Here is a 14,939-nt window from a genome sequence, read left to right as displayed (position 1 = left end):
TTTTTTTTTTTTTGGTTTTGTGATTGTTCGAATTTTATTTTGAGGTAACTGTTTCCCAGGTTTCTTGAGAGAGAATTTGGTTTCGTTTTGTTGCCTTTTGCACAATAAGTGATATTGTGAAACTATTTATATCCGGTAGCCGTAACAATGTGTAAAATTTGTATATAACATATGGAAATGTATATATACACAAAAATATATATTTTTCAATTATTATTTTGCGAGTGGTTTTTTTCCTAAAAACAAAAACGTTAACTATAAATGTGGACCATGACAGGATTCACTTAAATCATATTCAATTACAAGTATAATTGCAATTCTGCTCTCATCCTCTTTCTATTTCTCTACTGTGTATTTCCTTTTAGCTCATTTCCGTCTTGTAATTGTGAGTTGGTTTATTTGCTTAGTATATTGCACCTGTTGGAATTGCACTCTTACATTATTTATTGACAGTGTTCTTGTATGGATTGAGCTCATTACAAACACGGAAAATACACATTGATCAATACATACAACTTTGCATTCAATCTCTACAAACCAATCTTCACTCCAACAAAATTGCCAATACATTTAACCTTTCAAGAACACCAAAAACATTTGTAATATACAAAACTGGAAGTTCAATTTTTAACATGTTCAGAAAGAGAAGCACTAGCAAAGGCATTTGATCAACAATTAAACAATTCTTCTAAATTGAATTCATGGGATAGGTTGGAGGAAGAGTTGGCTCGTCCAGTTTCTTAAGCCTCAACAGCGTTTCCAGAACGATACACACCAGCATTATTGTGCCGAGAAGAAATCCATAACCTATTTTCCAGCTTTCCCCTGCGCCAGCATAATGCATCCCCAAAACTATGTTCACAGCTCCAAAGAAAAGGGCAATCCTCCCGGTCCAACCATGATACAAATTCCAACACTTGCGGTATTTGCTGTCTCTATCTGGTCGTAGAAAGAACGCTAACACCTGCATATTGAGGCGGAGCCAGGATTTTAAATTTATGAGTTCTGAACAATCCCCGGGACACATAGCTCTTCCTAGTTACTGAGTTGGCAATTAGATAGTGAGTGGCAGTGTTAGTAAAATAGGCTTTTACCATGATCTGAGATACATGACATCAGAAACTGTGACACAATATAAAAGAAGAAAAACATCAGTTTCTCAGAATGAGGATTGTAATCATTTCAACTATTTTCTCTCTTTGATATTTGATGATGCAGTTTGGTACTGCTGCTATTCTATTTGTCCCCAATAATTAATTCTCGCTGGGTAGGTCCTAGTAGGAATCATCAAATTAATAGTGGTAAGGCTGGCTTGAGATTGCTCATCTATGGAACAGCACAAAATAGTACCCCGGGGAGCCTCAATTAATAGAAATTCAGAAACTGAAATTTCACCCCTCCTATCAATAGGTTTAGCCAACGTGTTTATAGAACGGCCCAAATAGGCCTCACTCATAGGTATCTGGGAAATTCTTCCTAAGCAGCTACAATAACAACTATGCCTCGGTATCAAACAAGTTGGAATTGGCGTTATGAATCCCATTTCTTTCTTAAGCTCAACTCATATCATCATCATCATTACCAACATAAAATAAAAGTGTAGTAAAAAGTTATAAATCTTTTAAATGAAGAAAGCTATCTAACCGATAATATCCATGGGAAATATCCACCCAACTCCCACACAACAAGAGAAAAATATAAAAGCACAATACAGTACAACAGAAAATTCTTGTTAGTTAGGATCCCCTCCGGCGTAAGGTTAAAAAACTTTTGAGAAATCAATTTGCTGATTCAGATAAGAGAAAAACCTGAAGAATGCTAAGAACAAGAACAAGAATGCCAATGCCTTCATGTGCTGCAATATGAACCTGCAGCTTGTTGTGAAGTTGAAGTCCAAGAACCACTCCAGCAAGTCCTAATATGAATCCGATGAACTGAGCGGATACATGAAAGTAATACCAAAACTTTTGTTTTTTTAAGTATCTCGCAAAAATTGCTCCGAAGGGGGAGAATAGTCCCCATCCCAATATACCCAACACGCCATGAGTCTTTGTTGAGCAAATGTAGTTATTAGGTGCACCAGCATTAACATCAAATGAAGTACCTGAGGAGAAGAGAAAAGTAGCCCAGTTGAAGTAATCAAATATCTTACAAGCAATACAGACTGCATTTCAAAAACAGAGAATAAAGCTAACATGTATATATTGAATTGAATCAATCAAATGAAAAGTAAATTGAAAACATTATAAAGACAATTCATTAAGTGCAATTTCCCTTCCTCTTGAAGAAAATTAATCAGTGATATCAGTCAATACAAAGATGCAGGTAAAAAAAGGTCAAATACATCGACAACCCGTTAAACATTGCACTGATTTTCATTTAGATATCATAACTTAAGATTTGACCTATTGAACATATTATATTATCAGACATGAGTTCATTAGACGCATATTTGACAGTTCATGCCTGTTGCGGAAGCCAAATGTATATAGTGTGAATAAGTCACAACTACTATACCAAAATTATGACAGCCACCAAATAATAAATAAGACAATAAAGCAACAATAAAGGGAACACCAGAATTTACGAGGTTCGGCTAATTTTGCCTACTCCTCGGACACAACCAATATTTTATTTCACTCCAAAAATACAAGTGAAATAATACTAAAGAGAGAAGATACAAATGTCTTAAACAGATGAGAAGGCAAATGAGAGGTGTGTCTCAATCCTAAACATTAGGCCTTCTTTTATAGGGGAAAAATCCCCTCCAAACTTAACTCCCAACCAATGTGGGACTTTGGCATTTTGCCAAACTTCAACAAATCTCCACCTTGGCAAAATTCCACATTTTCAATTCTCTCTCAATAACAAATTTTGGTTGTGTCTTCATCTTCAATCTTCAGTGTTCAACAATGTTGATCAAATCCAAACAATGTTGAAACTTGACCGCAGTCACCACCTTTGTCAGCATATCAGCAGGATTCTCTGTAGTATGAATTTTCTTCACCGTGACTCCACCTTCTTCTATGATTTCTCGTACGAAATGATACCGAACATCAATGTGTTTCGTCCTTGCATGATAAACTTGGTTCTTCGCTAATTGAATAGCACTTTGACTATCACAAAAAATTGTGATACCTTTTTGTTCAACACCAAGCTCCTTTAGCAATCCTTGAAGCCAAATTGCCTCTTTCACAGCATCTGTAATAGCCATGTACTCTGCCTCTGTTGTAGACAAAGCAACTGTTGACTGCAAAGTAGACTTCCAACTAACTGGTGCCTTTGCAAAAGTAAACACATAACCAGTAGTTGATCTTCGTTTGTCCATATCACCCGCAAAATCTGAGTCACAATATCCAACTACAGACTGATTGTCTTCCTGCTCAAAAACTAACCCGACATCTACAGTATTATGAATATACCGTAGAATCCACTTCACAGCTTGCCAATGCTCCTTCCCTGGATTGTGCATATATCTGCTAATAACTCCAACAGCTTGTGAAATGTCAGGCCTTGTGCAAACCATTGCATACATCAAGCTACCAACAACATTTGCGTATGGTACCTTTGACATATACTCTCGTTCAGCTTCATCCATTGGCGACATAGTAGTACTTAGCTTAAAATGGGAAGCAAGTGGAGTACTAACTGGCTTAGTCTTGTCATCTATGCCAAAACGTTGAAGTACTCTCTTCAAATATTCCTTTTGAGATAAACAGAGTTTCTTTGAACGTCTATCTCTAATTATCTCCATGCCAAGAATTTTCTTTGCCTCACCCAAATCCTTCATCTCGAACTCCTTCTTCAGTTGAATCTTCAACTTATCAATTTCTTCCAAATTCTTGGAAGCTATCAACATATCATCAACATATAGGAGAAGATATACAAAGGAACCATCTTTAAGCTTGTGCAAATACACACAATGATCGTATTTGCTTCTCTTGTACCCTTGCCGCAACATAAACTCGTCAAATCGCTTGTACCATTGTCTAGAAGATTGTTTCAATCCGTACAACGATTTTTCAAGTTTGCACACCATATTTTCTTTTCCAGCAACTTTGAATCCTTCTGGCTGAGTCATGTAGATTTCCTCCTCCAAGTTTCCATGTAAAAACGCAGTTTTTACATCCATCTGAACTAGTTCCAAATCCAATTGTGCTACCAAAGCCAACATAATTCTAATGGAGGAATGTTTTACAACTGGAGAAAACACTTCATTGTAATCAATTCCCTCCTTTTGAGCATATCCTTTGGCCACCAATCTTGCTTTGTAGCGAACATCTAATTGGTTAGGAAATCCTTCTTTCTTTGCAAATACCCATTTGCACCCAATTGCTTTCTTTCCCTTCGGGAGATTGGCCAATCTCCATGTATGATTCTGATGAAGGGACTGTATTTCATCATTCATGGCAATCCTCCACTTATCTTCTTCTGAACTTTGGACAGCGTCTTTATAAGTAGTAGGAACATCATCAGCTACAATTGAGGTTGCACAAGCAACCGTCTCTATGAGACGAACAGGTTTCGTTATTGTTCTTTTTGGCCTGCTGGTTGCTATTGATTCAAGTTGTTGTTGAGATTCCTGAGTTGGAATCTCCTCTACTGGCTCTCCTTCCAGAGGGTAATCTTCATTTGTTTCCTCCTCTGCTTCTTGTGTAGGAAAAATAAATTTTCCCTCAAACTCCACCTGCTTAGAAGCACCTTCATTTTGTTTGGTATCTTCTGTTACCTTATTTACCATAGCAAATTCATCAAAGGTAACATCTCTGCTGAATATTACTTTCTTTGTCATAGGACACCATAAGCGATATCCTTTGACTCCAGAAGTAATTCCCATAAAAATAGCCTTCTTTGCCCTTGGATCCAATTTTGACTCTGTCACATGATAATATGCAGTTGAGCCAAACACGTGCAAAGAGTTATAATCTACAGCAGGTTTTCCGTACCATTTTTCAAATGGTGTTTTGCCATCAATAGCAGCAGATGGTAGACGATTAATGAGGTGGCATGCATATGTAATTGCCTCAGCCCAAAATTCTTTGCCCAAGCCAGCATTGGACAACATACACCGTACCTTCTCCAGCAAGGTCCGGTTCATACGTTCTGCCACTCCATTCTGTTGTGGTGTATATCTAACAGTGAAGTGTCGGATGATGCCATCATTTTCACAGACCTTATTGAAATGATCATTTTTGTATTCACCTCCATTGTCTGTGCGAATACACTTGATTCTCCTGCCTGTCTGATTCTCCACCATCGTCTTCCATTTGAGAAAAATTCCCAACACTTCATCTTTGCTCTTCATTGTATACACCCATACTCTTCGGGAAAAATCATCAACAAAGGTTACAAAATAGTGCTTCCCACCCAATGAAGGTGTTTTGGAAGGACCCCAAACATCAGAGTGTACATAATCCAAAATGCCTTTAGTATTATGGATCGCTGTACCAAATTTAACCCTTGTCTGTTTCCCTTTAACACAATGCTCACAAAACTCCAAGTTGCAAGCCTTTACTCCTTTTAACAATCCTTGATCTGATAGAGTTTTCAAGGATTTTCCTCCAGCATGTCCCAAGCGCATGTGCCATAGCTTGGTTGCTTCTGCCTCTTTGTCGTCACTGGATGTTACTGTCGCTGTCCCAATAACTGTACTGCCACGATAGCGGTACATATTATTATTCTTCCGATTAGCCTTCATTACCACTAGTGCACCGGAGCATACTCTCATCACTCCATTTTCTGCAATGATTTTGAACCCTTTTGATTCTAGGGCTCCCACAGAGATGAGATTCTTCTTCAAATCCGGTACATATCGAACATCTATCAATGTTCTGATCATTCCATCATGGTTCCTTAATCGTATTGAACCAATGCCATATGAGGTAAGAGGGCTGTTATCCGCTGTGTGGATGACTCCATATTCTCCTTCTTGAAATTCCACGAACCAGTCCCTGTTGGGACACATATGATAGCTACAAGCCGAGTCCATCAACCATATGTCTGATGATGTTGATGACTCTGTTGTAACTAATGAGAAGTCTGAATCATCACAATCAGCTACATTTGAATCCATAATAGCCTTTCCATTGTTATGTTTGGCCTTATTCTTCAACTTCGGACAGTCTTTCTTCCAGTGCCCTTTTTCTCGACAAAAGGCACATTCATCTTTGCTGGGTCTGGATCTTGACTTGGATCTTCCCTTCTTTGTCCTCGTTTGATTTTGAGGACGACCCCTCACAAACAGTGCTTCTCCTTCTCCGCCCTTCTGTTTTTCTCGCTTTCTTTGTTCATAGCTGTACAAAGCTGAACAAACTTCTCTGAGAGAAATTTCGTCATTTCCATGGAGTAGAGTAGTTTCAAGGTGCTCGTACTCATCAGGAAGTGACGCCAACAACATTAAGGCCAAGTCACCATCATCATAAGTTGTATCCATATTTTGCAAATCTGTGACCAACTTATTGAAACTGGTGATATGTTCATTCATCGTGGTACCAGGAACATAGGTGAAGTGAAACAGTCTCTTCTTCATGTACAATTTATTTTGACTGTTTTTCTTCAAAAATTTATCCTCCAGTGCTTTCCATAATTTACTTGCAGAAGTTTCCTTTGTGTATGGATATTTCTGCTCTCTAGCAAGGTAGGATCGAATGGTACCGCAAGCAACACGGTTGATAATTCTCCAATCTTCTTCTCCAATAACATCTGGTTTCTTTTCTTCAATGGCCAGATCTAGCCCTTGTTGAAAAAGGACATCTAGAACCTCGCCTTGCCACATCCCAAAATGTCCGGACCCGTCAAAAATTTCTACCGCAAATTTCGCATTTGACACAATTCTTGTCATAAGCGAAGATGCCAATGATGACGTATTGTTGACACTTGATGTAGATTCTTCTTGTTTATTGTCCCCCATATTTGACACAAATATTATTTAATAGCTGACGACACAAATCAAGATTATTTCCTTTCTGATGTAGAAGATCAGACTAAGCTGCAACTACAGAGCATACTCAGACAGAACCTTGACTCAGTTACCAAGATAAATCTTTTCTGATGTGGAAGATCAGACTATGCTGCAACCACAGAGCATACTTAGACAGTACCTTGGCTCTGATACCAATTGTTGCGGAAGCCAAATGTATATAGTGTGAATAAGTCACAACTACTATACCAAAATTATGACAGCCACCAAATAATAAATAAGACAATAAAGCAACAATAAAGGGAACACCAGAATTTACGAGGTTCGGCTAATTTTGCCTACTCCTCGGACACAACCAATATTTTATTTCACTCCAAAAATACAAGTGAAATAATACTAAAGAGAGAAGATACAAATGCCTTAAACAGATGAGAAGGCAAATGAGAGGTGTGTCTCAATCCTAAACATTAGGCCTTCTTTTATAGGGGAAAAATCCCCTCCAAACTTAACTCCCAACCAATGTGGGACTTTGGCATTTTGCCAAACTTCAACAAATCTCCACCTTGGCAAAATTCCACATTTTCAATTCTCTCTCAATAACAAATTTTGGTTGTGTCTTCATCTTCAATCTTCAGTGTTCAACAATGTTGATCAAAACCTACCCTAATACAAGTATTTGTGGCTGCTTCCACGGCTAGAACCCGTGACCTATAGGTCACATGGAGACAACCTTACCATTGCTCCAAAGCTCCCATCAATGAAAAATACACATTTCAGTGGAAATGAAAAAAAGAAGAGAAACAGGCGGGTGAGAAACAGGCGCTCTTCCATGTCAGCAAGGCGTGTTTAGTAAGCAAACTCTCGACAACATAAGGTGTTCAAAGGTGCAGCTCCAAGAACCACAATTGATTAATTACTTCTGTTTTGACCCTCTTGTCGCTATTTCTAATGGTAAAAGAAAATTTTGCTCGAGTAAAGAGACTAAGATATGAACGAACCTGAAGAGAAGTCGAACAGTTTAGTCGTTTTGTCATCATGTACAGTAAGATGGTGATGATGAGGATACTTGGTTGCAAAAGCTAGTAAAATCGGTTGGTTTTTGAGACGATTTGGATACTTCAATTGGAAGGCCACGTATATTGTGGCACCTTGAAGATATACGATGGGTGGAATGCTCGTCAATGGCAGCTCACCTTTCTCAGGTTTGATTTTTGAAGGTGTTAAGCCCTCTACATAATATTGCTTGATTTTTCCCTGTCCTCCTGGAGTTATCCACCCGACCATACAGCTAGAATTGATCATCTTTCCATCGCGCGAGAATCCCATTCCTACCCATCCACTTGTGTACACAGTTGATAATATGATTGTGACGACATTGTCTTTAGTCTGTGAGTACTGTAACAATTTATGCAGAAGTTATTACTGCAACCAATTTAGCATGATAAAACGATTGACTAACAAAAGCAGTACTCGCAAAAAAGCAACAAGCTAAGGTCGAGGGGCAGAACTAGAGCTTCGTTAACGGGTTCTTACTTTAGAAACTTATGTGTATACCTTATATTTGTCTTAAGAAATCCATTGAATATGTATAAATTCTTACTTTAGAACCCAATACATAAAAAGGCTAGAATCCCACCCAATTACTTCAAATCATGGCTTCGTCTCTTATAAAATGCATAAGGCTTGAAATGAAAAGCGAGAAGTGAAGTACAAGCTACTTGAAAGTGAAGCGCATAAATAATGAAAATCTAGAAAGTACCAAACATATATGAATTCTGGTACTATATTAATCAAATTTCAAATAAGGTGAACTAATTTCAGTATCATATATACAATAGTTTCAAACTTCATAAATTTGACCATTCATTAGGATATATGAACTTTTCAGTATTTTGAATAAAATTGGCTCTCTCTATCTAAAAAAGATTGGCACCTTTCAATATTTTCTTAATAAGAAGCATTTATATTTGCACAAGTGATATAATAGATTTCAAACGATAAGTTTCAAAAATTTTACAACCACACAAATGTTATGGCTTATTTAAGACCACGTATCTCAAAATTCTTCTCTTCTTTATTAAAGTTTGTGTCAAATCAAACAAAAACAATTTTTTTTGAAACGAAGGCCGTACATATTTAGAAACTACATAAAAAGTACAATAAGTCATAGTAATAATTAATAATTCAAGATATTTAAAAGACATAAGAAAATTGCGGTCAAAGGATAATTCCTTTGATTCTTGAAATCCGAATACCTTCACATAAGTTGGGACGGAGGGAGTAGTATGTAAAGATATCATGTTAGTTTATATAACTTAAATCCTTTCGGAAATCTTGGTTAGTAGAACTTACACGAAGCAGGAAAGAATTCCAAACAGGTTGGCAAACCATATTTTCAAGACCACCATAAGGAGGAGGAAGAAATTCGGCAAGATTTACACTACTACATAGCGCTTTGCCATCTTCCTCAATAGCCATAACAATTCCTTTACGCTGTGCCAATTTACCATCTCTTTCCAAAGAGACTAACATGATAAACAATGACAGTACCAATAATCTTGAAACCATAGCCATATTTTCCTACAATAACAAAACAGGGAAAAATTTGGTCTATTGTGAGAAAAAAAATTGGAAATGAAGAATTGTAGATGATAGATTTAGGTGAAAAAAATGTTTTCTTGGAGTTGAAGGTTGAGTGATTGAAGATGGTGGGGTGGTGGTTGATGGTGGCGGGTGTTGATCATCATTATTATTTTCTTCCCGCCGTATTCTTTAACCAACGACAATTATAATAGAAATAAGATAAAAACCTTTGAAATTTCTGTTATGATAAATAACTGTTAACAGGAATTAGGATAAAAGAGGTTTTGCGTGTAAATGGATCAACAAGGGGATATTTGAGGTGAACTGTCACTTCGGTTTTTGGAAATTTAAAACGGAGATAATACTCCCATAAACATTGGGATGGACGATTCCAATATTTCCTGTTTGCAAAAATTTCACTGAAAAGTCAAAAGTAACAGTAAAGAATAGCAAAAATAAGCTCTCTTAAAATTTATGAAATTTTTTATTTTGTGCCTCGAGGCTAGTTGAGACCTCCTTTTTGTCTCACAATTTTGTGGTCCCAAATTGTTGTGGACCCAAATGTGCAAGATATGCATTCACAAATTTGGAAGATAAAAAGAGGTCTCCCACAACTAATGTCAGTTGTGTGAGCCACACCATAAAATCACTCAAAATTTAATTTATAGTGTTAATACCATAAAACTCCCTTAAACTATAAACTATTAAACTTTAGTTAGTTTTCTGCTTTAACTATCCGGTGTTCTCAAAACCCCCTCAATTATATTCTCCTTAAAAACCTCTGATGCTTATCTGACTAAATGTGTGAAGTACCTCGCCAAATGGCGCGTGAAAGATAATAATAGCGATCAAATTGGCCCTACCAAACCATGTATAATGCCTAATTAAGCTTACCCTTTTTTTTAATTTTTTTCTTTATTTTCTTTATATTCTAAGCTTTTTCTTCATTTTTTCACCTTTTTTTTTTTAATTTTCTTCTTCAGTTCTCCTAGGAAGTGATATTTTTGAAGAATTTTCATTGTTCTATTTGAAGCGAATGCTAAAAAAATGTTATAATCTATAAATCTAATCACCTTCTACATTAATTGTTTTTTAATCCAAAATTATAATCGTTTGATTAATTTGTTTATGATGGTAGATAGACATCAAGTTGATAAGAAAGGGAATTATTATACAAATCGATTGAATAAAATTGCCTTACATGCAACACAATTGTCCGTCTTAAATTATTGAAAGAAAACCCATTTAAATCTTTTTATTAAATCCAACACCTTATAAAGAATGAAGTTAAATCTCTTGAAGCTTATTTGTATAATTCAGAGTTAGAAAATGTCATTGTTGGCTGATTGATTTTTTATTTGTGGATTATTATTATTTTTTGATTTTTTTCGTGTAATATAAGATGATTTTTTCATAAATGCCATACGATATACCTTTATTTATATTTTTTCTTTTCCAGCAAGGTGAATGTAATCAAGGATTTATTCAATTGGAATCTAGCATAAAACACAAGTACAATTAAATTTGAGTTTACACCACAACAAAATGAGCCACTAATAGTGATGTGAATGCATCGTATTATTCCTAAGCACCGTGCTAAATAAAAGGGTGGTATTAAATTTAATGTGGTCACATGTATTCAATAATAAACACCGTATTCAGTAATAAACATTGTCATAAAATAGAAAAAAAAAATTGTGTTGATATTTGATGTTCGGCCAAAATGTTATATTTATAGTACATTACTCGCCCTATATTTTGTTGGTTTAGTGATTAATTGTGCGACATTTGAGCTAAATTATGTTGTTTTATGTATAGGAGCATCGGAAGAAAGAGCCAAATGAAAGTTGCACAAAAATAGAGCACAAAAGCATCAAGTACCCAAACTGTGCTATAGACCAAATAAAGCCAGCTCTATAGCCTGCCTTACTGCGCTACAGACCAAGTAAAGCCAGCTCTATAGCCGGTTTTACCGCGCTACAGGCCAGGCAGAGCCAACTCTTTAGCCAGGTAGACCGTACTATATGCCTGGCTTCGCGAGGTCTATAGACCGGTAACTAAAAGTCGCTGGTTAAAAGACTCCAACTCGGATTTAGACTGAGGGATTTCGGCCCTAACATATAAATACTCCCCAAACGAGTGATGCAAGGGTGGGACACTATTTTGGAGAAGAAAAAGGCTACAGAGCACGGTGGAGCAAGAATCAAACGAGTTTCCCTCCGTTTATCTCTGTACTTTATAGTTTAATGTCTTTGAACATTATGATAATTGTTGATACATTTATGAGTAGCTAAATTTTCTAATCTAGAGTTTGATGGAACCTATTGTGGGATGATTTTCTACTACATTTAATATAGATTTGCCTTTGATTTTTCTCTACTTGTTCAAGTACGTTTACATTGTGGTTGATTGAAGAGCTCTCAGCCGACTGTGCCTATTTAGTGTGTATTGCTTGGAAAAGGGTACATATTTAGGTAGTTTTTGAACAATATCACTCCTAACATATGTGAGGAATCAATACAGAGGGTTTAAAGGTGGGATTAGGAATAACGAAACTTTCGTGCGATCCTAGTGAGCGGTGAATTAGAGCTAGCTAGCGTAGTTTGGAAGAATACGTCTAGTAAATTATGGTAGTTACTTTGAAGAGAATTAGGACACCCAAAGTACTCACAATCGGTAGAGAATACTTAGGCAAATTTATAGAAAACGTAGCGGGAAGGATTCCGACAATAGGGAAAATTATAACCCTAGACTTTTCCAAATCATGTCCACAACATTTCATCTGTTAGTTATAACTTAGTACTGCATTTTAATTACTTTTCTCTTACTTAGTAAACATTCAAATCATTATTTAATATTTTTGAAGGTTGATTACTTGAATTCGTGTGAATCTATTGGTTGTAATTAGTAGGTTAATTCCATGTGGGATTCGACTCCGGACTTGTAAACCAGATTAAATATGCAAACCGCTAGACCTCTTAGGAGGCATAGTTGAATGATCAAAATTTGGCGTCGTTGTAGGGGAATTCACGGTGTTATTAATTACGGCTAAAATAATTGCTAGAATTTGTAGTTTATTCAGCTTTCTCGACTTGAAATTCATTATATTGAAACTCTAACGTTTATAGTCTTGTGTGTTACAGGTGCATGCCTAGAAACTCCCCAAGAATTGGTGAATTGTATGAAGCATTACCGGACCCTGAGAAAGATTTCATGGCACTAAATCGAGCAAACAAGAAAGACAAACAAAAATAGAACTCAACAGAACAAATCGAACTAGACATGGGTGACATAATAAACAACCAAAACAATGTGAATGACCCGAATAATTAGGGTGTGGAACCTCTTCTACCAGAAGCAGCCTTGTATGATTGGGCACACACCGCTAAAAACCTGGCAACCGCAATTGCATTCCCTCCGATATATGCGGAATCATTTCAAATTACAAGCAACATGCTATATTTGTTGCAGAGCAAGGGACTGTTCTCGGGGTCTTATATTGAAAATCCACAGTATCATCTAAAAGATTTCCTGTCGATTTGTGTCACAAAAAGGCAACCGATTATGACATTGGAAGCAATAAGACTGTTGTTGTTTCTATTCTTAATGACGGGAGAGGCTCAGACTTGGCTCAATTCACTCCGCATAAACTCTATCAACACTTCGGAGGAATTAGTCAAGCAGTTCTTGAACAAGTTCTACCCACCCAATAAGATTGCCAAGAAAGTTGATGAGATATTAAGTTTCACGCAGAAACCAGCTGAAACATTGCAATAACGCATTGGGTCCAGTGGGAAAATGGAAGAAAAGGTCCACCAGATGCAAAAAAAGGCACACCAAATGCACGAAAAGGTAGTACCACACGACTTAGCTATCAAGGGCATTGAGATTCAACTAAGGCAAATATCCATGGCCCTTAACAATCATCCTCAAAGGACATTACCTGCGGACACACATGTTAACCCAAAAGAGCAGGGCCCAAAGCAGTTGATGGCTGTGAGTCTGAGAAATGGTAGAGATCTTGATCTAGAGCAAGAAATTTCTCGCGAAAGCCGACCAACTAAGATACTCGGGGCAGTACCAATTAAGGTAGATGAGTCAACTGAGATAATAGAAGTAAGAGTCCAGCCAGCCTAGGAGGAAATGAACAAGGAAAAAGAGGTTGCAAAGGAAAGTGCAAGATAAGGTGCTAGAAAAAGTGCCTGAGCAGGATCGAACTCAAGTCACAAGAAATAAGCGACCGCCGGCACCCTTCCCGCAGAGGTTGACCAAATATCAGAAGGACGAGGATTATAAGAAATTAATGGAGATGTTGAAGTAGATTTAGGTAAACATTCCACCGATTGATGCCTTGAGGGAGATGCATGGTTATGAAAAAATGATGAAGGACTTGATGTCTCGCAAGTTCTACTTTCAAGACTTGGCAACTGTTACACTAACTCAGACATGTAATGTTGTCATGACAAGACCCATAGCTGAGAAGCTATCCGACCCAGGAAGTTCCACAATACATGCATAATAGGCAGCTATGCTTTTGCAAAAATATTGTGTGATTTGGAGGCGAGCATAATCTTGATGCCTTTTTCTATCTATAAAAGGTTAGTCATTGGAAAAGCAAGACCCACATCCATGCCCTTTTCCGCTAGATTTTCTCACTATGGACTGCCAGGTTGATGAGGAGATTCCCATAATATTGGGAAGACAATTCTTGGACACTAGGAGAACTCTAATTGATATTGAAACTAGGGAACTAAAGTTGAGACTGAACGATCAAGAGATAACATTCAATGTGCAAAAGTCTATGCGACGACCAGTGAGTTTTCTAACTGCTCTCTGATAGAAGATGTGGATGTGATTTTGGAGGAGGAAGATGAGGCACTGAATACAAAAGACCCCCTAGCAGCTTGCCTGATGAACCTAGAAGAGGTACATGGTGAGAACTTGGCGGAGTGGGTGTTGGCCCTTGAAGGCCAATGATACTGGAAAAGTGTTGGCCCAAGTAAATGTGAAGTTTTGAAAACTGACAAAAGAACTCAAACATGGACCATGTCCATCTTGTGAAGCACAGTCGTGATCAACCCAAACATGTGAGATGTACGTGAAGGAGATAAATCTAACTTATCAAAAGTAATATCTCCTAATCATGATTGAAAAAGTTGCATATTGGATAGGGAGAAAGACTTCTTACACAAAGAGAACATAGTTTAGGAAAATGATAAAGTTAAAGTATGAGATCAACTAGAACTCTTCAACCATGGAAGAGTAGCAATTGTATCGTAGTCAATCTCTGATTGCTAACTCCTTAAATATCAGTGTTACAGGTAATGCACATAAGCAGAAGTTAAGCGTGAATTGAGAGCAAAATAGCAAGGCAATTTTGCAAGCAATTTATGTGTGATTCAAGCATGCAATCCTGAAGCTACTTGAACCAGATAGA

At 37.1% G+C, this 14,939-nt stretch overlaps 1 protein-coding gene across 1 annotated transcript; it reads right to left on the bottom strand.

Moving 5' to 3' along the window:
* Positions 1–411: 411 nt before the first annotated feature.
* On the bottom strand, positions 412–9,732 carry LOC104240134 (cytochrome b561 and DOMON domain-containing protein At3g61750-like). Its single transcript, XM_070155661.1, has 4 exons — positions 9,272–9,732; positions 7,918–8,314; positions 1,809–2,104; positions 412–964 (listed from the first exon to the last, which is right to left on the bottom strand). The coding sequence occupies exons 1-4, from the start codon at positions 9,491–9,493 to the stop codon at positions 689–691; spliced, it is 1,191 nt and encodes a 396-aa protein (XP_070011762.1). The 5' UTR covers positions 9,494–9,732; the 3' UTR covers positions 412–688.
* Positions 9,733–14,939: the final 5,207 nt, after the last annotated feature.

This window comes from Nicotiana sylvestris, chromosome 8 (assembly GCF_000393655.2).
Source record: "Nicotiana sylvestris chromosome 8, ASM39365v2, whole genome shotgun sequence".
In the NCBI taxonomy this organism is placed as follows: Eukaryota; Viridiplantae; Streptophyta; class Magnoliopsida; order Solanales; family Solanaceae; genus Nicotiana; species Nicotiana sylvestris.
This window is presented reverse-complemented; position numbering and strand designations above follow the sequence as displayed.

Excerpts from the sequence above, each read along its gene's own strand:
- LOC104240134 (XM_070155661.1), bottom strand. The coding sequence starts at position 9,493 with ATGGCTATGGTTTCAAGATTATTGGTACTGTCATTGTTTATCATGTTA. Across the intron at positions 8,315-9,271 it reads GGAATTCTTTCCTGCTTCGT|TACTCACAGACTAAAGACAA; the intron begins GTAAGTTCTACT and ends AAATTGTTACAG. Across the intron at positions 965-1,808 it reads TTGTTCTTAGCATTCTTCAG|GTGTTAGCGTTCTTTCTACG; the intron begins GTTTTTCTCTTA and ends CTCAATATGCAG.